The 24,788-nt window shown below is 38.1% G+C and overlaps 1 protein-coding gene across 1 annotated transcript; it reads left to right on the top strand.

The window, feature by feature from the left end:
- LOC134865482 (potassium voltage-gated channel subfamily B member 2-like) lies at positions 1 to 23,968 on the top strand. The gene is made up of 3 exons (XM_063885021.1): positions 1 to 259; positions 2,336 to 3,096; positions 18,322 to 23,968. Exons 2-3 carry the CDS (start codon positions 2,512 to 2,514, stop codon positions 20,221 to 20,223), a joined length of 2,487 nt encoding a protein of 828 aa, XP_063741091.1. The 5' UTR covers positions 1 to 259; positions 2,336 to 2,511; the 3' UTR covers positions 20,224 to 23,968.
- Positions 23,969 to 24,788: the final 820 nt, after the last annotated feature.

Here is a 24,788-nt window from a genome sequence, read left to right as displayed (position 1 = left end):
CGGTGTCTCTCCTGTCTCTGCTGTGTTTCCCTCATGGCGCGCAGTTTTGCAGTCACTTTCTCCAGGACACTTCCACTCTGAAATTTACTCTTTTTTTTGTTCTCCGAAATGTGGATCTCCAGCGCCCTGCGAGCTCTCGGGGGGATTCACGCATCAGCAGCCGGAGGGGAGGCGCAGCGGCTGGGGTAACTAACGGGTGCTATGGTGGGACCCCCTGGAGGTGCAAGAGTTCTCCCAAATACCAGCGCGTTTTACACAGGTGGGCGATTTTCTTTTACTTTACACACCTTTTTAAATGTTTAAAATTAAGTATAAGAAGTTGGCTTTTATTAAGGACGTTAATTGTAGTAAAATGATTATAATTGTGGTCACTTTCTATGTACTTTTTATTTGTGCTTTGGGCTCAGGTGCTTAATGAGGGGTTAAGCCTGAGTCTCCTAATCCCTTCACCACTAAGTGGAAGCTCTCACTTTGGACTCTTATTCTTAATGATTTAACTTATCTCTGCATGTGGTCTGGTTTCATGAAAAAGAAAGTTAAAACAAATCAGCTATGTTATTTTTACACACAATTATTTATAAAAATTAAGTCAATTATGGTTTTAAAAACCCAGTAAAGAGAAGTGTAAATTACATTTATGTATGATGATCTAAGTCTTCATGCTACCAAAATGAATGTGTCATTTCCTTAGAGGTGAACTTCTGGATGAGGGATTTTTCAGAGGTGATTGAGCAGCTTGGATCCTTACGTGGCCGTGTCCTGTGAGTGTCCCAGGAGGAGATAGACAGTCTATAATTAACTAAGGCAGACTTGAGCCAGGGGAGACGAAGCCTAATACCGCTACTGGGATTTAGTGGAACTCCATTACACAATCAGATAAAGGTCCTGCAGTCACAGGACTTCTAATGGCAACGTAAGCCCTTAGTCCAATAGGAGAACGGCTTCCAAGTTAAAAAAAAAAGGAAAATAAATGTGCAGTTTAGATTCCACGTGTTACAATTGGTATTCATTACATAAGAACATCTGGTCTGTGTTAAGATGATTTAGGTAGAGGATTCCTTATAATTAAAAATACCAACGTTTCCTGAGGTATGATGAGACTCCTGGGTTTACAAGATACACTGAAAAAAAAAATGATGGGAATTTTGTCAACAGATTACACTTAATTTGTTAGTTGAAAGCAATAATATTAAGTTTTACCTTATATTTTGTATTTAAACTTCATATTTTTGCTTTCAACTAACCTAATACAATAATGTGAAAGTTGTTGACATAATGCATTTAATTCAAGTCACCCATTCACACACATTCAAGTCCAATATTTTTCTATATTTGACTCTAAACTTTTAGCTAAACTGTAGATAGCTGGTGTGTGTGTGTGAGTGTGTGTGTGTGCCACATAAAGACGTGGCATCCATTTCCCTGCGGTAAATCCAGCCTCACATGCAGGCTGTGAACTTAGCACACTGATAATGATATTTAGTAGATTAGATCCGTCCGTCCCTTTTAAGCATCCAGTGGGCATGGCTAGATTAACCTGCAGAAATGAGCTGCTGGGCACCTGTTGACATACACAGGAGAACAGGTGTATATCATTAGGAAGTTAGGAAATTAAAAGTACACAATATACAGAATAAGTTATAATACTTGAATCAACTAAAACAAAAAATATAAAATATTTTCAGTTACATTAAATAATATATATCTAAATGCAGTGAGGTAATGTGAGTCACACTGGGAGCTATATCAATGTAATCCATTCACCATTTACAATAGTGCTGATGAAACAGGGATTGTATAACTCATTATCTTTTAATATTATATATTGATGGTAAATGGTCTGCATTCATGTAGGGCTGTTCCAGTCTCTTAACTGTGAAGCATTTACCCAGTCATCCATACAGAGCCTGCCATACAAGGTGCACCTGCTCAGTGAGACTAACATTCACACACACTGTAGGCCGCCAGGACCCAAATTGGGTTTAGGTATTTCCCAAAGACACATTGGTATGTTGACTGCAGGGCCTGGGGATTGAACCACCAACCTTGTGATTGAAGGACCACGATCCAGCTTCTGAGCCACAGCCATGGGACTCTAGACCTCATTTAGAATATTCATATAAAATCACTGACTCTGCTCGGATTTTGCAGCTATGTACCGTACATAACAAAATGAGAAACAGTTGCTTTTAAATTCTAACATGCTGTTTCATAAAACTTAGTATAGTTTAAAAATGAAAAAAGAGGGAGCGAGGTGCAACTCACAGTAGAAATATCTAAATATTGTTATGTGTTTATATAAAAATAACTGACTCTGTTCTGATTTGTGTTGCAGCCATGGATCTAACCCGGAGTTAGGAGTAGAGTCTGAACCCAGCCAGGTGAGCTTGGTGGGCCTGGGCAACCGTCTCCAACCGACCCCCACCTTCCTCTAACTGAGCCCCACAAGCTCCAGACTCACACACACACCCAACAGTAAGAGACACACAGTAAGACACACACAGAGGCAACATGTCAGACAAGTTGAACTCCAGCACCCCTAAGGTCACCCCGCGGCCCCCTGCGGGCCCTATGCTCCCCCCTGAGCCCATCGACATCATCCGCATCAAGGCGCGATGCCGGAGGGTCAGGCTCAACGTGGGGGGGCTCACACACGAGGTTCTATGGAGGACTCTGGACCGGCTGCCTAGGACCCGGCTGGGCCGCCTCAGAGACTGCAACACCCACGAGTCCCTGCTGGAGATCTGCGACGACTACAGCCTGACAGAGAATGAGTACTTCTTCGACCGGCACCCGGTAGCCTTCTCCTCCATCCTCAACTTCTACAGAACGGGCAAGCTGCACATGATGGAGGAGATGTGCGCCCTGTCCTTTGGCCAGGAGCTGGACTACTGGGGGATCGACGAAATCTACCTGGAGTCCTGCTGCCAGGCGCGTTACCACCAGAAGAAGGAGCAGATGAACGAGGAGCTGCGGCGGGAGGCGGACACGCTCCGGGAGAAGGAGGGGGAGGTGGAGGAGCTGGGCTGCTGCGGAGACAAGAGGCAGAAGCTGTGGGACCTGCTGGAGAAACCCAGCTCATCTCTGGCTGCCAAGGTAACACACACTGCACACACACTCACACACACAGTTAACATGCTACTAAAGAGATGACCTTTTGCTATCAGATAATGACATGGTCCAGGATTGAAAACATTGATAGCAATCAGTCATGTTCTGTTCCTTCTATGTTTTTGAAGTCTGGGAAAACCTGGCAATGAGCTTGGAGACTATTTTATACTTATACTGATACATTAATACCATGAAGCTTTACAAACTGGGGGTGTGGGGTTTGGAAGATGTAGGTATTTATTTAGATAGGAAGTAATCAGAAGGGAAATTGAATTGCATATTGGAGGTTGGATGTTAATTATTTTTTTAGTTAAACCTAAAATACATGAATTAAATTAATAGCTATCCACAAATCATAAAAGGAGAACAAATAGGGAAAACTAAATTGGAATTTAGGATGCATATCAGACACTATAAATCAGGATATCGCTGTGTGTTCTTTTGACATTTACCTGATTTTAAATTCTAACATACTATTCCCTAGAAATGAGTATTGTTAAAAAAGCTTTTCTAAAAAGAGAGCGAGAGAGAGAGAGATGAAAAGAACATTATGATGATTTGAATATTATTATGTGTTAATATATATTAAAAATAAGGTTGGAAAAATACAACATTTGCTCAATTAAACCAGATTTGTATGAAACGTGCTGAACTTCCTGTTCCCTTACACAGTGACAGATAATTCTGTTGGATGAAGTCTTTGTACACCTCTAATGAAAATATTACTCATGTTAATGAGTCTCTTGTGAATCCCTTAGCTTTGTTATAGTTATGTATTATAATATCCTAATTAATGAGGTAAAGGAACAACATTTATTAAATTCACTTCTATTGGTTGATAAGTTAAAGCTGCAAACACAGTATTTTATTATCGAAGTCTTCAGCCACACGTTCAGCCACAGACTCATCCCACCTCTGCACAGCACTAAGCGCCTGGGAAACTCCTTTGTGCCTGTAGCCATCATGCTGCACAACAAGGGGTTAACCATGCGACTCACTGACAGTAACCCGGACTGCACATCAAGCCTGCACTCTTGCACTTTTGCACAATAACTTTGACCTGCACTCTCTTTCTGAACACAAACATGTGTTTATTTTTAACAATTCTTCGTTACTTATCTGTATATATTTTTTAGATTTTCAGAATTTTAATTTTAAATGTGTGTTTCATATCCCTGTGTGAACCTGTACTGTTTTTCCTCTTCTCTGTTGCTGCATAAACACTTGAATTTCCCCACGGGGATTAATAAAGGTACATCTTATCTTATATTATCTTATCTGATCTTATCTTATCTTACTATTAGTTCCACTGTTATCTTTGAATTATCAAGTGTGCATTATTATGAATTAAACTACAATATAGAATTAGTACCATCTCCAACATTTACTGCTTACACTGTTATAATAATCAGTTAATAATATAAAATGTTAATAATAGCACGACAAAAGGGTGCATAATGAAAACTATTTCTTTTAACTATTTAAATACATCTTAACCATCATAACCAATTATAACTATGTAGGTATTTCGCCAGTGATTTTCCCAGCAGCAGTAGTATTAGGGCCATGATAACAGATTGAATATTTTGCATGTCAAATTTTGAAATCACTGCATATTCATCAGCCGTAGGGTTTAGTTGTTTGTGCGTGTTGAAGGCACAGTGTCAAACTGGGGGGGAAACATGAGTCTCCCTGTGAGATTAGCCGCCTCAGGCAGATCTACGTACCGTGGAGCATCAGAGGCCATCATGGGGCCATCAGGAGCGTAATCCTCCTACACCTGCAGGAACAGAACATGAGGAGGAGGAGGATTACTGCGCCAAAGTCTGCTGTGTTCCGGTGTGTTAGCACTTTATCGGACTGTAGACGGCCCTTAATGTTCTTGCATCACTTCCTGTGTTCACTTTACTGCGCTAAAAAACACGCTCAACAAGAAACATGATATTGATTTTTGTCATTTTATTTGGATGATGTTTGTCATGTAAGGCTGACTTCCTGATGCCAGTAAGTGGCACTATAATTTGATTCAATATGACCTGTAAAGTTTTTTTTGAGCATTTTGGAGAATGTATGCCCAACCTCCTGTTTCATGGCGAGTTTCTCAAATTGTCCAGAAGAAGGGTGTTCTATGAAAGCAGGGGGCATTCGTATCTGCCTGCTCAGTATTGTGAGTTAAACAAAAAAATGTGTATTTGTGCAGAAAGTTTTGTACAAGAAGTAGTCCCCCTAAAGTATTAAACGATTCTTCTTTAATCAAAGTATGTAACATAGATTGTCAAAACAAGCCAAAATAGTTTTATAAATTTAAGTTACTATACTGATTCACCACCTTTTTGATTTGTGCCTCAAAAATCAAGCAATGTATTTAAAAAACAAAAAAGGAAAGCATGAAACAATACATGGCAGTAACCCCCAGCGTGTGTACAAAATCCAAGCACTACGTATTAAATCCTGCAAAAATGTTTTGTTACCAACAGGTTCTTTTTCAAATAGCTGTCAGTAGTCATGTGATCCAATACTTGATGAAAACATGATGTGTGTTTTCTTTAAAACTAAGTTTGGATTTTCAGCTAGCTCAGTTGTGTGTGTTTGTGTACTAAGCTGTGTGTAGCAGACACACTGCAGGCTTAAAAAATAATTATACAGTTTGTTAACCACAGTGAGCTGCTTGGACTGTCTGCAGCGGAGCAGAGACGAGTCTCCTGAAAACAGAACCGAGCAGAGCATCGCTCCATCACTAATCATCTGACAGATGAAGAACATTTACCTGTTCTCTTTACTGATGGTTCATCTTTATTACGAGAAGGGATCAATACTGTGTTCACTGGAATACCTTTGAGTCACCGAAATAAGAAGGAGATGAGGGAAGTAGTGTGTTCCTTGTGTGTTGAAGAGGAAACAGTATAATGTGGAGGTCAGCAGATCATCTGAAAACTTCATGTAACAAAAAATGTTGAGCATCAGAAAGTTTGAGGGGGTTGGGGAGCAGGTTCAGCAGTCAGCAGCTTGAGGAGACAGGACTGATTATGTGCAGAGGTCAGACCTGATGTAATGGCTCCTTCAACACAAGCTCATCCAGCATGGGAGCTGGATCTCAGAGGGACAGAAACAGGCTTACTGAGATCTGATTTCTCTGAGGCTACATTTAAATCATGCTGTCTGAATTACGATCTGACCAGTAATGGCTGACGAGTTACACAGAGGTACTTTAAAATTGTATTCTGCTTCTAGTTACATGTAGAAAAAAATCACAATAGTAAAGTAATGTAACCTGATTACTTTCCATACTTTTGGATTACCTCTTATGAAATGCAGGCAAGGTGCTGTACACCTTTGGAGATTTCTTTGTAGTCTTTAATATTAAAGTCACGTTAAGCGTTTAACTCTATAAATACAACCTTCAGAAGTCCATGTGACTGTTGGAAGCGTATGACACTGACAGTGATTCAGCTCGCTCTCAACCAATAGGAAAGCCTATTCCTGGTCACATGTGCAGCTCAGTGCTACTGCTGATTAGAACAGGAGCATTACCTGTCCATTTGGAAAACATGGCTGGCAAATTGAAGGGCAAGCACACACACACACACACACACACACACACACACACACACACACACACACACACACACACACACACACACACACACACACACACACACACACACACACACATGTTCTGTTGGTCTCAGTTACACACACAGTCACACACAGCAGTTCAGAGTCCAGATGGACATGATAGTTGGGTGTTTTATTGGATAATATGAGTATTAAAAATTCCAATAATAGAGATTACTTTGGTACACTTTAGATAATCCGTGTAATCTTCTTATTTGTGGCTCCGATTATATTTTTTTGACATGGTCCCTTTTGTTATGACGCTCACACAGACACACACAAACAGGATTGTTATATTAATATTTCCGGCTAGACCTGATAATATTGTCTCCATTGTTCCCAGACATATTATACAACATACATACGGGAAACTGTTTATTTACTCTTTTCTTTTACACAGTATATTACAATAAAGTGAGGTATGCAGGTCTGCATGCACGGTCACCTGTTCATAGTGGACACACACACGCCCACACAGAATGACTTAGGAGTTTGGCTTAATCTCCTTTGGAGCTTTTACCAGGACTGCTGCTGCTGCTGCTGCAAATAGACTAACTGTTGGCAGGTTGAAAAGTCTGTCCTGTCCACCGTCTGACCTATGGAAGTGGGGGGGGGCATAGTGCATTAAAATGGTACTTACTTACGTACAGTAGGTCAGAGACTCCTGCAGAGGGCCATTCTCACAGTGATCAGCTGTGCATGCTCAGCCAAAGAAATTCAAAGAAATTGGTCCAAATTGTAAAGTTTCCAAGTACACAGGACAGAAACCAACCATACTTTAACATTATGTCACAGTAATATAGAATCCCCTCGGATAAACATGAGCCCCGCCCCAAAAAAACGACACATCTTTTTTCTCCTCTACTCTTTTATTATATGTTTTCAGTTAAGTTTAGAACAACTTTGAGCCTGCAAAATGGCATTAGTTTTCAAACACTTTACACCTATCAGAATCCAGCATTCACTAGTATAACTGTTAATAAAAAGCAGTCAAATACGAAGCTGATTTGTGTTTGTATTCCTGTTTAAGGGTAAAGAAAAAAGAAAATTCAGATTCTCTAACTTTCACATTCACTTTAGGTTCGATGAGTTTTTATGAAGTGTATTCGATTTAACCAACAAGGCCGACTAATAGTTGAGGAGATAACACTCTGCCAACTTATCACTCCATTCTTAAAGTGTTTTAAATGTCCAATCATGATAAAAAAGATGGTGTTTCTTTATGCAATGACTTCAATCAGTTGCTTATGTTCAGATATACAATCTTCTATCCATTTCCTGCTTATTCACTTTGACATTCCAAGAACAATATACTCTACATCTCTTTTGTACAATATCTTTTTGGTAGGACAAATCTTAATGAAATACACTTCTTGTTACCAGTCTGTTAGAAATAAAAAAAATCAGTGCAATATCGTTATCAAATTAAGTATAAGAGTATTAAGCTTAAGCTCTAAAAAGTAATTATATATGGGTTACAGATGTGACACCATGTCAATGTGTGTCTATCTATCCCATCATACCATTACTCCTGTGTGTGTAGAGTGCAGTAAACTATATTATTTTGTATTAATAATATATTATATTAAGGTGCATTAATGTGTTCATCACAGTTGGTAAAGGTCAAGCTAATTTGTATTACTTACACTGTTGCTAAGTATTTTAACCTATATTTATGTGTAAACATTTTCATCTGTTAGTTGATTTACATTTAGTGTAAGCTATTAACTGTCTGTAAAGCAACTACAGCTGTCAGATAAATGTAGTAGAGTATAAAGTACAAATTTGGTTTCCAAGATGTCGTGAAGAGGAAATGTAAAATAGCTTAAAATTAAAGTATTTGGTACAGTATTTTAATAACTTAAGTAAAAGTACTGTGTTGCATTCTGTGAGTGCCTCATTGTAATGTTGCATATTTACAAGTTGCAGTCGCTGGCAATACAGCTGTAATGTGTACTGTTTATAAATGTCATGAATGTATTTTTAAATTATATGGATTATTATTTATTCTGATCTCCCAACCAGCACTCAGTTTTACCATAGGAGATGAACATAACATTTTACTGAAACGACAGTATATTTAAAAATAATACTTGAAACAACTTGGGACTTATTTTTATGGTATTATCCAGTCTCTATGAATTATTCTTCTATACCTATCAGCCATATTGCTGCAGTCCGGGAACTGAGGGACTAACCCTAACTCTAATCCCAAAAAACAGCTTTATAAATAAATAAATAAATATAATTGATTAATATATAAAAAAATTATCACACTTAAATCAAAAAGAGAAAAGGAAATAAACTGAAAGTCAGACATGACAAAAGAAAAAGAAATAAATGCATTAATAATCCAGCAGATGAACAATATTTATCTAAACCACTATATATTTAAACTAACAGGATTATTAAAGTTATTTCCCAACCAATAGCTTTTTAAAATACCCAGGCTACTTCCTGCTTCACCTTTGACTTTCAACTATGATTTTGCGCTGTTTACTTTTCATGCACAATGGGTGATTATAATGTTTACTTGTGTTTCCATCTCTGCTTAAGTAGTTTATGTAATATGGTTAAATTAGGGGATTAGTGTAAGTATCTGCCCTGTTAAACTGTGACGATGAAATGAGGCTCTAAATCTGGCTTCAGATTAAGTTAAACAAAAAGTACTGTTAACACCACTTTTCAACTTTACCGCTGTAGTTTTGAAACGTTTTTTAATTAGATATTGTCAATGATAATGATTCTGTTGAGCAGGTTTTTGATTTGCCTTATGTCCAGCACTGTGTCTTCAAAGGAAAGTTTGCCCAAATTGGCATCTTTTTGTTGAAGAATCAGTTTAACACTTGCATGAGTTTTAAAAATCATTGTGAAATGTATTGTCAAATTCAAGACATCATAAAAGTCAACAATTGATTAAGTGCGTGGGTGTGTGTGTGTGTGTGTGTGTGTGTGTGTGTGTGTGTGTGTGTGTGTGTGTGTGTGTGTGTGTGTGTGTGTGTGTGTGTGTGTGTGTGTGTGTGTGTGTGTGTGTGTGTGTGTGTGAGTGAGTGAGTGTGTGTGTGTGTGTGTGTGTGTGTGTGTGTGTGTGTGTGTGTGTGTGTGTGTGTGTGTGTGTGCATGCGTGTGTGTGTGTGTGTGTGTGTGTTCCCTGGAAATGGTGATCAGAAACCTGGTCCCCAATATGAATAAAAAACAGTGTGGTTGTATTATTTAGAATGCTTGATCAGAAACTTGGTCCCCATTGCAAATTTTATGTATGTATGTGTGTGCATGGTCCCCACAAGTGTGTGTGTGTATCAACAGACAGCTTGGCACTGTGCCTTCATAGAGAGTAGAAGGATGTTTATTCAGTAATGTAGCTCTCCAGTATCGAATGCTTCCATTCAAACCAGAGTGATTCAGTAGAGGCTGTTTCAGAGTGGTTTTGCCGTCTACAGTAAAGTTCATCTTGTTGACTGTAAATGTTTTGTTGGCAAACGTCTCCCTTTGAGTCTGCCCAGTGAGTTTGAGTGTACCTCAGCATACAAGCTGCTGTCTTTTGTTCATGACTTCACTTCTTTTCAGTTTAGGAGAGACATCATTGATATTTTCTGCAGCTAATTCAATATTACTCATTAAACTGGGTAAGGTGAAGACTTACACATAGAGCTATATATATGAATATTCAACTCATTCAACCTTTTTGACGTGTGGTTGGGAGGGAAGTAGGAGCAGAATCCCATTATAAAGGAATCTCTCTCTAATACAGCACAGTAAAACCCCCAACTGCATTGTGATTTCCGCAGATGATTGGGAGGGGGGGGTCACTGACTCACAGCAGTGTTATTTAATAGAGTGGTGTAGTGATGACGTATTTTTGTAGGCTGACATGGAAGTTAACATTACAAGGGCTCCTTCGACAAAAAGAATTGTGATTTTTCAATTGGATTTGGGAATATTGCAGAAAACAAGATTATTGCAAAAACATGTTTATGATACCTACAGATTTTATAAAGCAGGATACTCTTCACACATATACATCACATACATCATCAAAAGTAAAAAGCTAACACAAAAGCTATCAAGTAACTATAGTACATCATGGTTACATGGCTGCGCACAACCACTAAGCTAAAGGTGGCTAACGTTTGCTGTGAGGAAGTTAAGCGGTCTCATTCCTGCATCTTTTTATGTGGCAACATACTTTATGTATATTCTAGCTAAGCTTTTGTCCAGTTAAGGAGCTGACATGGGTTATACAGGGACATACAGAGCAGATTATAAAGAAATCTCTCTTGTGTAATACAACACAAATAACCAGTAAAGCCCCAATTGCAAAAAAACTTTTATTTAATAATGTGGATTTCCGCAGATAAGGAGGTCACTGAGTCACAGTGCAATAAGGTCACTGGATGTTTTTTTAAAGTTTGTTTTGAGCAGCTGAGCATCTTATTGAGGTTCTGCTTGGATTAAGCCAATATAAGAATGACAAGTCTCTATATATTTCACAAACCCTTACACATATGTTTTACTCCGTTATCCTATTCTGAATCGGAGCTTGCATTTGAGGATTTTTCAACCAAATAGACTTTGTGAAAACAATGTATTTCTACCATTAAAAATGGTACACATTTGTTGTGCGATTTACAACCATTTCTGTGATTTTAAGCGATAAATGCGGAAAAGTTTCAGAAATGGTAATTCTGAAAAACAGTTTTGTTCGAAGCCCTAGCTGTTCCAGTAAAAGCTGGATGGTGAAGACAGATGTTTAGTTTGACAATGCCTGTAACTGTGGCCCTGTATTGTCTTTCTTTGTGCATAGGAATGAATAATATTTGCGAGCATGATAATGCATTTTTCTCATGAGGTTGAAGTTAGTTATCAGCAGAATACGCCAAAGTCAGCCCTTCGTTACTAAAGCAACTGTCATGGATCCGAGAGTTTAGAACAGATGCTGAACATATTTAGACACTTGCTTGGAGAAACATCGGGAATAACATTAGAAGTATATAACTTAGATTGCTTTAACACAACCTTTGCTGTTATTACTTTTTATAGATTTTTTACTGTGTGATAGAACTTTATAATCCATTGTTCTGAAATGCACCATTGTAAAAACTTGAATATTTGTGTAGTGTTGAACCTGGAGTTAATAGGTTTATTTTAGACCAGTGGTAGACTACGTTTATACTCCTCTCTGTTAAGCTGTAGTTGGAAAATGTTGATGGAAAATTGTTAATCGTTTTTAAAACGATTTTGTTCATTTTAGTAATGTACTGTATATTATTTAATATCTCGTCCTATTTTAAAAAACAAAGAATGTAAATTACTCAACATGGTAATGTACAACTCAGATTTCCCCTTCTTTCACTTTATAATAAATTGATCTCAATTGATGTTTTATTCTGTTGCATCATCCTCCAGTGTGGGTATTGGGGGATTGTTTATGCATTTTTAAGCATTTTGGAGCATGTTAATAATAACATTGATTATCGTCCTGTGGAACCCCCAGACAAGTCTTTGGAATCAAACATTGTTACAAAGATCACAACAAAAAAAAACGTTTTCCTATGACAAAGCCTCAGAGTTTCATTAAATGACGTTAAACCAAACACATCCACAGGTCATTGTGATTCAGTGTAGGTGGTACCCCCCCTAACCCTAACCCCCCCCCCGCCTTCACAGCTAATAACACAGCGGTTGTGAGTGATTACAGCCCAGTGTGTCACAGAGAGCAGTCAGAAGCTTCTCTTTGGAGTAATTACTATAATTCTGACTCTCTTCCTTCCGTCTGTCTTTACAGGACATTGTAGCAGCATTCAGAACAAAATGATTCACAGAGTTTATCTTGTTAAGCACTGACTCACATCTCATTTTTTTATATGTAGATTTAGTCTCTTATTGGCTCAGTAGCAATAAAACCAGTTATATGATAACCTGTCTAAATTTCATTCCCATAACTGAACTGCTTCCCTTATTAGAATAAATGTATTATGTCAACTAATTTCACTTAACTGTATTAGGTTGAGTGAAAGCAATAATATTTAGTTAAACCTAATATCTTTGTTTTAAACTTAATATTATTGCCTTCATCTAACCCAATACAGTTAAGTGAAATCTGTTGACATAATACATTTCATTAAAGTCAACGTTTCAGTTTGTCCAGTATATTTTCTGAACTAGATATATTTTCAGAATCAGAACACCTTTATTTGTTCCACAGAGGGGAAATGTTTATTAGTTACAGCAAAAAAGAGACAGCTTAATATCAAACCCAGATACAAAAATATATACAAAAAATACACATATTTACAAAATACACAAAAATAGATAGGTATAGCAGCCAGGTATAGGTATACACCTGGTTTCGGGCGCAATTTTAAACATAAGGCTATTTGTGCAGATTGAAGCTACATAAGCTGAGTGAACAGCAACCCCTAACCCTAACCCTGTATCTGTTGGGAAACCTGAAACAAGACTTATTTAAGCTACTTCACCATTGCTGACTCTTCTGCCAAGCAACCCCCCTCCATCTCAGATCCATCTCTTTCCATGCTATGATTGACTTGTCAAATATAATATCATTTATTATTTATAATAACATTTCTATTATCATAGCCTGCTTAGTATAGGAAGCCTTTTGCTGCAGCACTTTCCGCATTAGGCTTTGAATATGTGCTGAATATAAACTGACATTAAAGTACGGGGTGGTGCAAGGCCAAAAAAGACTTTCCAATTTGTGTAAGTTGGGGACAGCATATAGAAATTGCTTCATTCCTCTTTAAATCATATTTCACTTAATAAAACCTCTTTTATGCTATGCAAGATCTTATTTGGCCTAAACTGTATTACAACAGATTTTTATCAAACTAGACTCACTTATCCGCAATAGCACATATAATCGCATAAAAAAAAATCTATCTTAGTTATTAATGTTTGGAAAAATAATTCAACCTTTTTGTTCTTCAAACGCATTAGAGACACATTATGTCAAAGTTTTTTAATTGCGGAATCTTAATCTTAATCTGAAATAAACTACAGCTCTAAAGAAAATGTAGTAGAACTAAAGACATTATTAGCTAGCCTTATATGGATATGCTCAAGTTCAGTTCAGAACTTGAGTTATTGTACTGAGTAACTTTACACCATTGCAATTATGGAACATCTGGATTAATAACAGGAACGAATGAATGAAAATCAGCATGGCTACAGTTTCAAAACTGATGGAAACGGTATGCATGGTAGCTGCTGGAGCTTTCTAAATGGGTTGTGTTGGGAAACAGCTGCGGTCCAACACATCCTGTCCCTGGACTTCCAGAAATACCTCCACATATTGATCAGGGCTTGGGTTTCTATGCACACACCCTTCATCGTTTTATTTCCCTGTCCAATCCTCTGATGTTCTGCTGCGCCTTATGTCTGACGTCTAATAGTTTATTCATCTTCACTCATGATAGGGACACTTTCTCTTCATTGATTCATAGCGTTCAGAGGTGGATACTTAATATCAATAACAAACACTGTCATGCTTTCGAGTCAATGGAGCCTTTACATTTCAAATACGCCTCAGAGTTAGAATTAGAATATCTCAGTATTTAGTAAGAAGATAAAAGCAACTGAGAAGTCGATATTAGATTTTGATCACAATCACACAACAGTGAGAGGAATGCCCCCAAGTGTTTCTTTCTAAATGACTCACTTTTTATGTTAATGTTAATTTAAATAGTTATAGAGTGGTGCAGTGATGGCGTATTTCTGTAGACTAAGGCAGCAGTTAGAATTGCAAGAGCTTCCTTGACAAAAATCAATGGGATTTTTCCATTGTTTTTTAGCTATATTATAAAAAAAATCCCCAAAAATCATATTTACAACTTTAGGATTTTTAAAGCATAAATGCAATCTCCAGAAGTAAAAAACTAACATTAGGCTATAAACAAGGCACTTCACGGTCACATGACTTCATGTCACTACCGCTAAGCTAAAGGTGGCTAATGTTTGGTGTGATGATGTTGAGTAGTCTCATTTCTACGTTTAGTTAGCATCCGCTGTATTTAAGACATTCACCAGTGTGGTATTAACTGAAATATCTTCAGCTTGTGTTAACCACAGACCTTATTTCAGGTAACTAACCAAAAACACAAAAAAAGCATTGACTCCCAGAAGAGGAAAACAAAAATACTAACTAATTTCTGGGTTTAAGTACTCATTCTGCACCACTCTATTGAACAGTAGCATCTTCAATATGGAGCCTGCATTAATTCCCCCTGTACTGTGCAGCTTCTAAAGCAGCTTGTGTTTTTCTGGTACGGCTTTAAATCTGCCCTGGGTGCCAAGGTCACAGCATTTGGCAGCCATTAATCCATTAAGACGCGGGGGCTGGACACACTTTAATACACCTGCCCTACACTTCTCTTCACCCTGTCTCTCTCTGGCTTTCCCTCTGTCTTCTTGCTCCTGCTCCTCTCTGTTTTATTTTTCTTGCTTGCTGTGCAGTTTTGTCTAAAAACAATCACTCTTTCTGAATGAGGGTGATGAAGCAGCAGGAACAGTGTTCAGGGTGTTTTGCAGTAATGCGCTGCGTCTGTACTCATAGTCCGGACGGTGCATCATCCGCACCGGATTAGACAATCCTCTCGTCACATGTGCCCTTTAGGAAAACTGTCCTCAGTGTAAGTGACAGTTTTCATAGCAGAGGAAACTAAAATGCAGCTATAATGTAAACACTAAATCACACTTATTTTACTAAAAAATAAACAATTTGTATAGTTTTTTTAATCTTTTGGATTCATTCTCATCTGATCTGCTACAATTATCTTAATATCAAAGTCAACATGAAATAAAATGTAAAGGTTAAAATGGAGATTAAATAAATAAATTATGCAAACAAATATGATAAAATGACAGATGAGCAAGTGGAATAGCAAAGGGGAACATATGCATGTTTTCAAATAAATACGTTTACTGTCCATTTTAAAATGTATACATTTTTATTAGAAAGATATGTTTTATGATAGAAAATATTACAAGTCAAAAACCAGAATAATAAAATAATATAGTAGTTCCATTGGTACATGAAACTATCTTCTGATTGTTAATTAGCATACTGAGAATGTCTTTGGATTCAAGACTTCGCAGTTGAAGGTTATATAATTGCAATCAAGCTTTGACTTACATAGGTCTTGAATTATAACTCATAATTAACTCATTATTATTTGTACCTCTGTAGTAACAGAGCCATGACCATTTCACATGATTACACAGTTTCTGTTATATAATATGATAAAAATGATGTTTGCAGAGAATTTGTGAATATTGCCTCACACAAAACGTTTCTACATTGCAGAAATGCATAGATGATATTGTATGATATTATAAATACAATTTGTATTACTACTCAACTACAATTATCCTACTAGTTGTTTGGAAAATGTTACATAATCATCCTGTACAGTATAGCTGCTACTTATTACATGTTCCTGCATCTCCAGGTTGATGCTTATTTTCATTCTTATACTTGTTTCCTCTATTTCAGAATACATTTGCAATGATATTTTACAGCTTTTTCATAATGACCAATTATAAAGCAGTAAACAGAACATGAGGCACCATCTGTGGATTGAGAAACATCCCTCTGTGTTTCCTGTCAGTCATTATCATCTGTCCACATTTATACTTTTCTCTGACCTTTCTTTATGATTCTGTTTTGGTATAAGTCTTTTCTTGTGGGTGTCCGACGTATGCTTGACTCTTCCTGCTGGGGGAAGAAAGAATGAGTAAATACTTCTAACCTCCCCTCTATCCTTTCTATAGATAGCAACACAATCCTATTACAATTATCCTGACATGTCCTAGCAAGGGCTGCAGGGAGAAGACTCCGACTGCACATGCTTCGATTACCTCACTCAGAAAGGACATATGAGTTTTTTGAACAGAAGTCTCAGGGGGGAGTGTTGAATCCCCTAAGTCTATGTTATATGTGAGCAATACCGTGAGAAGAGGCTTCAGATTACCCAAGAGCAGGGATGAATGGGGGCTGGGGGCAAACATTGTCTCAAAGGTTGAGAAATCCCCTGTGAACTTACATATGGGGGAACATATATAATCATTCACTTCACATTCTACTAAGCAACTTGTATAATATTCATTCTTAAATGTTTGTTGGTCCTGGTTACCAACATTTGTAAATTGCATTTTAACAGGATTTAAGGGATTGTGAAGGAAGTATTGTACTATCGTTCCCTTTATGCAAATTCATTCATTAGATCTTCTCTCCATTGCTTATGGCCGTATTATATTCTTTTAATTTAATTGTATCTTCATTGGACATATTATTTCAGTCTCTCATGTTTATATGTATATCTTATTGTATCTTAAATTGCAAAGTTTAACTTTGTTTTGTATCTGTTTTATTCAGTCTAGATGGATAGGGCATGAAAATCAATTTGCCCATGGGATTATGAAAGTATTACTAGTTCTGATTCTGATTCAATGCAGTATGTGTGTAGCCTGTAGATATCCCCATGACAACTTCAGGATTATTTTTCCGACTTGACAAAGACACAGAAAAACACCTATAAGACTGTTTTTACTGGCTGGGACTGGACTAACTATAAACAGAGAACCGAAACAACATTTCAAAACGATCTTATTATTAGGAGGGCTCCTAAATCTTAATTTATGTGAACAAGTTGGAGATATTTTTTAATGTGCACTCATTGAACTGTCAAACAGGCAAAGCATTTATGGTTAAGACAATTTATGAGACGTGTCAGGCTGCGACTATCAATGCTGTAAATTTAGTTTCCATGGTCCAAGTACAATATTGTTAAACTGTCGCTTCCATTATTATTAGAATCTTCTCAAGGCAAATTTTGTTTTGTTTGAGGCTCTAACAAAATCATCAGGATATTGTTGAATGGGTAGTACATCTTCAGAGTTTTTTGTCCTTATGTACACACAAACATACGTTTCAATTCTGAAAATTGGCCTAAGCTGAGCTCGACTGTCACAAGGACAGTTTCAGGAAAACTTTCCTGCCTACGGCCATAACATTCTATAGCAATTCACCTCTGACTGGCAGACAACTGTCTTATCCACAGCTTCTATCGCATTATTGGACTTGAACCCACGCTGTACATTTCACATTTAGATCTTATTTAATACTCCATTCCTCAAACACTTAATGTATATACAATATCCTACTTCATATGTGTTTATATTTTGAGTACATTTTGTATGTATGTTTTATACATTTGTTTTGCCATTTTATTTTTATTGAGCTGCTGCAATACAAACATTTCCCAGATTGGGATCAATAAAGTACGTGCGCAGTATGACTGAATGAATCTTTGCCTACTTTACTTTACTTTAACTGAGATTTGGTCATTGTGACTGTGACTGGATGTCACTCAGATCTGGCAACATTTGTAAAAAGGCTACGGTAGTTGTTGGGACATTAAAATCAAAATCTCAGAGGTTGCAGGACTTACTTGTTGGATGACATACTGGGGCAATGGATATGGCCAAATACAGTGAGCTCACTATTATGTACAGTGTGAACCCAAAATATGTTCAGCTTATACAGTAACCTACGATGTTGTCTTTTTCTTGCAGTTCCTGGCTTTCGTCTCCATCATCTTCATCATCATTTCCACCATCTCATTGTCCCTAAACACCCTGCCGGAGCTTCAGGTGGTGGATGAATTTGGCCAGTTCAATGACAACCCCAGCCTAGCCCATGTAGAAGCTGTCTGCATTGCCTGGTTCACCATGGAGTACATGCTGCGCCTTCTCTCAGCACCTAATAAGTGGGATTTCATCAAAGCCCCACTGAACATCATTGATTTGCTGGCAATCATGCCTTACTATGTGACCCTCTGCCTAACTGAGTCCAACAAGAACGTTATGCAGTTCCAGAACGTGAGGCGTGTGGTACAGATCTTCCGAATCATGAGGATCCTGAGGATTCTGAAGCTGGCCAGGCACTCGACAGGACTCCAGTCTTTGGGCTTCACTTTGCGAAGGAGCTATAACGAGTTGGGTCTTCTGATTCTCTTCTTAGCCATGGGCATTATGATCTTCTCTAGCTTGGTGTTCTTTGCTGAGAAGGACGAGGATGCTACCAAATTCACTAGTATTCCTGCCTCCTTCTGGTGGGCTACTATTACCATGACCACTGTTGGTTATGGAGATATTTACCCACAAACCCTACTGGGCAAGATTGTTGGAGGGCTCTGCTGCATAGCAGGTGTGTTGGTCATAGCCCTTCCCATCCCAATCATTGTCAACAACTTCTCTGAGTTCTACCGAGAACAAAAGCGGCAGGAGAAGGCCATCAAGAGGAGGGAAGCCCTTGAACGGGCAAAACGGAGTGGAAGTATTATTTCTATTAACCTCAAGGATGCTTTTGCACGCAGTATGGAACTCTCAGATGTGTTGGTGGAGAAGAAAGAGGACAATAAGAATCCCTTGGATAATCATATGTCACCCAGCCGATGGAGCTACCACAAACACTACTCCAATGATGAGTCGTGTAGCACAGGCAAGTCCCATTACCAGGAAGTGGCCCAGCAGGGCTCCCCTGAACGAGTCAAGCCTTTGCCTAACAAAACTACGACTCAACTGCTCAGTGTTAATCTGCTGGAAGAAACTCTAAACAAGACATCAACAATTAAGGCGAAGGAAATCATTTTGGAGGAGCAGATGGAGATGAAAACCTTAACCTCCACTAAAGGCCGACAAACTTTGCCTGAAGTTTGCGCTGAAGGGGGTCCAACTAGTGCTAGAAACCAGCGCGTCCCTCCTCCCTTGGATCTAAGTCAGATCAGCACCATAGAAGGCAATACGGGCCCTGACAGCAATCAGAAAATGACCGTCATTAAGGAGGGTTTGTATGAGTTCGTGTCCACCCCCAGAGGGACTGAGCCTGGAGATATGGGCGTCGACAGCTTTGGGACGACCTATGATAACATCTGCAGCTCCAATCAAAATAGAGCCCTCAAGGTTGACTTCATTGGAGCTCAAGATGATGTGCTTATGGCGGTGATGACACCTGTAGCAACCTCCGCCCCCATTGGGTCTGCCAAGCTTGCCCAGCTGCTTTCTGACGACATGGTTTCAAGGTTCTCTCCCACTTCCAGCTCCTCAACCATTGAAGCTAAGTCTCCGTTGGCATTCCTGAAATCTCCGTCTCTGGCCCAGCAGTCTGTCAGTCCAAGCAACTCCCAAGGGGGAGGTGAGGGCTCAGCAGCCAGGAGCTTAGAAGGTGAAGGGCCGCTAACAGGCTTAAGCCACCAGGGGAGGAATCATACGGAAAGGTCTGCTGTCGGCTCAGGCTCTAATGTAAGCCCTCTATCGTCCAAACTCAGCCCGCTCAACTGTACCATGGAGCAAGGGACTTTGGAAGGAAGTGAGCAGGGAGGAGGAAGGGAAGAAGCAGAACAGAGTGGGGAGAAACAAGAAAATCACATTGTTCAGGGCAGAAGTGCAACACCACCCTGTGAAACAAGCATGTGAGCCAAAAACGAGAGAAAAGTTTAGAGACATAGAAGCCAAACGGGTGGGGAAAAGGTTGACAGGATCAGTGGCAGCAACAACCCAGAATAAACCAGAACAAGTATTTCCAGGTGTGTGTTCTGCACCTGTTGACAAAGACAATGTGGAAACACAAAAAATGTTAAGAAGACTATCAAAACAGTTGTAGTTTTTCTGGAATCGATGCACCTGTCTTACCCCGCAAGACTTTTGGACTCTCATCTCTTTTTCGACAAGCACTGCTGTCCAGATGAAGACGTTTCCGCAGAGCTGTATCTTGGCTTTGAGGAAAGTCAGTAGCACATGCCCACTGTCTGGGTACAATCTGGAAGACACTGTGTCATGTCAGTGTTTATGATAAATTATTTGAACACCAGACTGATATGCTGCAAAACAGTGTCATCCAATCCATCTTTTAGGGCTCAGATGTGAGCATAATCAAAGCCTTGTGTGAATAAGAGAATGTAGACGGTTCTACAAAGAGAGTTTTTGCTTACAACTCAAGCTGTGTGAATTACAGTTCATATTTTCAGTCTTATGAACACTTAGGAAAGACAGAACTTTAAAAAAAGACTTGTAAAAGTGATGAAGTCTTTATGTATGGGTCTCACATACTCATCGTGATTAGTGCAGGTGTTCCGTTATTGTAACGGTATCCAGATCGAACGGAAGCACATGGCACTCTCCTAAAAAAAAAAGTACATTTTATGTATCTTTCAGTTTTTTGTTTGAATTTTTTCTCTCCTTTTTATTATTAATAATAATAATAATAATAATTCATTTTATTTATGGGCGCCTTTCAAAGCTCTCAAGGACACCTTACAGAGCATAATTAAAAACAAGCAACAAAGAAGGTCAAACAGTAATTCGAACAGTAATTTTTCTATGATAGCTGAAGGAGAGTCTTGAAGGTCAAAGGTGAATAGAATACGGATGCAAAGGCTCTTGTTTTACTGCTACACCACTGATTTCACACACTTCTAGAATAAAAAATCTAAAAAATAAATAAATTCAACATCACTTTTACACATAGGGGGCAGAAAGGAAAGCACACAAGGACCGCGGACAAGTTCACAGATGACTCATATGCGGGTCAGCTCACATTGCCTGTGTCCTACAGCAGGAGCTCCTCCTTCAGTGTCACGCTTTTCTCTACTGAATGTTTCATAACAGGCCAATGTGGCTGGTCCATTCAGAAGAAACCTCCAAATATGGCTGAGGGATGTGATCATCCTTTCCCATCCCTTTTCTGAATTGGCTGGCCACTTGGTGTGTTCCGTCAGTCCTCCTAAACTCAGGAAGATGATGAAGAGTGCCCAAACAAAGAATCTTTTTTAGTCTCTGTGAGACTTCTTGCTTATGTAAAGATAATTCTGGTTTAATACAACTTCTGTCCTGTTTTATAGTTTTGACCTTCATTTCCTATCAGTTATAATGACTCAATGCTCAACAGTTTAATAGTTGAGCTCTGGGGACTCGTTGACATCAAAAAGACCAACCAGTTCGAGAAACATGATCAGCCAAACTTCAATCACACATGACAAAGCCACCGATTCACTTAAGCCCTCGGCACGATTCAACCTAATTAACGGGGAGCTTTAAAAGTGGTTAAAAGGCTGCATCCGAAAATGTTGTTAGGTTTTCCAAATCGTTATTTTCACAGTGAATGGCTAGGAGTGAAGAGGTGGTTCAAACTTCTCTCTCCAGCTTCCTCTTTTCACTCTTGTTTCATTCATGTTTGAAAGTGTGTTATTACTCCGTTAATGCTTTGTACTTTAGCATATTAAATTTCAGAAAGACCACAGAGAGAAAGAGTTATGAAGAGAGATCAGGCTTTCCCTCATGCCTATAAGTGTGAACAAAAACATATATAAACAAGTTTCTTTTTAGCATACTAACCTGTTTAGTTTTCCCTCCAAATAAAAGGGCTGAGATAAAGGAATTAAAACTTTGTTTAATGTGTAACCTGTCAGACATCCTACTGTGTTTTTCTTGACTTGCCCCCAGACCTCAGCAATTAACTTGTTCATTCTGTTATCATGACCAATTTGAAAGTATGGCAAAACAACAGAAATAAGACCAAGATGTAATAAACTAATGAGCTATCCTATGAGGGAGGAGGTGCAGGTTCACCCGATTGCCCTTCAAGACTGCTCAGGCTACCCCATTGAAGCTCACTGAAGGAGGGGCCTCGGAACTCATGAGACTCCACTAACTGTATTCTGCTCTTCCCAGGCAAATTCACAAGTAATGGCTGGGGGAGGGTGAAGAGAAAGGGCATGTGTCTTTGTGATTTGTTTTGGCAATGGCTGCTGTATTGTGAATGTAGTATGAGAGTGCCCTCTACAGGCGGTCTTAAGGCACTTGAATGAAAGGACGATGCCTCTTGTGTAATCTTATTTAACATATATATATTTGGATTAGTTCAGATTTGCATTCGTTTGAATGCATGCTGACACGCACATTTAATTGTGTGCACAATGGATTACTCACACACAGTGAGTGTAGTGATGGGACTGTCACAGTGTTACCAAGTTTACTTACTCTTTCTAGATAAAGATGTCATAATGATCTTTGCAGTTAAAACTAATTCATTGCATTTTTATAAAAGGTACTTGGAGCTATGTTGATGTTAACATCTCAGTATATTTAAAAAAAATGGGTGCCTTTTCATAAATAGACTATTTATGAGAAGGTGAAAAAAACATGTACAATATGCCCAGAGTTTATAGTTGTTGTTTCCCTTGTTTTTTCTCTGTTAATAAGGATATATTGATATGCAAACCCCTCAGTTTCTCAGGTTTTGCATACGTTTGCTTTGTGTTGTCTGATCAACTCCAGTCAGTCACCTAGTTTTCATGCAAGATAGTTCTAACCTCATTGTGCCACAATGTCATTTTTATTCAGGAAATGAAGCTTTTTGTGGAAAGCAGTAGCTTTATTTTTGTTCAGTAGGGACTGCAATCAATTTGGTGCTGCAGGAGTACTGTATACTGTTTATTTAAACTGCAGCACTGTACTAAATGGAGAGTGACTTTTAATAGGTGTTGGTTAACCACAACACAGAACTGATGATGAAATTATCACAATTAGGTCATGTGACAACCACATCAACTTCTGTACATTAGCTTTAGAGATGCAGTATGAGACAAAAAAACATGACATGTGACAACATTTTTTGATCTTGTGTTTGAAATGTCTTCATTTCAGGGAGTCCACGCCGGCCAGTATAGGCTTTTCATTATATTTTGAGATTGCAAAGCACAATGCTGCTCATGTTGAATTTAAAGCTGTCACTGTATATCCCTGGTTCATCTCTATCCTTTGCGGAAGAAACGCGTATCGGTTTTGATCAGATGCGGCTCTTTCAGGAACCACATGCACACTGCTTTTACCCTCCTATGCACAGCCTCATCTCATCACAATCATATGAAAAATGTCACTAAATCTCCATTTGTATTTGTTGTTGTGATCATTTGGGTTTTGTACAGTTAGAAAAACATACAATCATGCAAACCAAACTCATGTTGCTCTAATAACCTGTTTCTTCTATCTGTACTCCATGTATTGTTTCTTTAATGTTTCACTATTTCATCATCTACTTTGTTTCTTTATCAGTAGCCTGTGTATTGATTAGTCAGTTTCTTTATTTGTAAGTCAACATAATGATAGTGAATGATAGGGACTTTTGATTCTGTTACCAATATGCAAGACCAATAAAGGTGTATGTGACCTAATTGTTCATGTTGTGTTATTTGTAAGTGTGTACTTTATTCTTCACTTCATGTTATGGGTCGAGCTCTTTCAAAGATGACCTAAGATGAGTCAATGACACACTCTTAAGAACTACTACAGTATGCATGAGTTAATGTTAGGGCCATAATGACCTCATTACATTACAGTTGAACTTTGGGGGTTTCAGGAACTTTCTAAAGGGTATAGATAGGGATGCAAAACTTATTAAAAATCCCAACATATCATTTAATTTAATTTAATTGAACTAAAAAGCACAAATAATGACAAGTCTTTACTTTAAAACTATAGTGATTATCTTAATGAAGATACCAGGAAAGAATATGTAAATCACCGTCATTACCTTAAGATAAAGATCACGTGTAAAATATTAGAAATGATAGCTTATATACTATAAATTAATATATTATAACTACATATTATAAGTGTGCATAGATGGTTGACAGATCATTCAAATATAAAAAGCTAATATTGTTTATAAATGACACACATAGCTACAAAACTTTGCTTAACCAGGTCTTACTCATTTGTACATATTGTTTTCAGGTGGTCCCTTGAGGATATACATTTAAAGTAAAACTGTTATTATTCTGCTTACTCAAATGTATAATTTATATTGTATTCAATACATTTTGGGGGTTTAATAGGCCTATGATTATGTACACTTTATTCAATCCTGTATATTTGTATACATTGTATACATTGTGTTTCCAATATATACTCGATATATACCCTTCATTACTGTAAAGATTCATTGTTTTTTGTTTTGTTTTCTACTGCTGATATGTATCTCT

Source organism: Eleginops maclovinus, chromosome 6, assembly GCF_036324505.1.
Source record: "Eleginops maclovinus isolate JMC-PN-2008 ecotype Puerto Natales chromosome 6, JC_Emac_rtc_rv5, whole genome shotgun sequence".
Classification (NCBI taxonomy): domain Eukaryota; kingdom Metazoa; phylum Chordata; class Actinopteri; order Perciformes; family Eleginopidae; genus Eleginops; species Eleginops maclovinus.
Note: the sequence above shows the minus strand (reverse complement) of the source record. Positions and strands in the feature narration are given on the sequence as shown.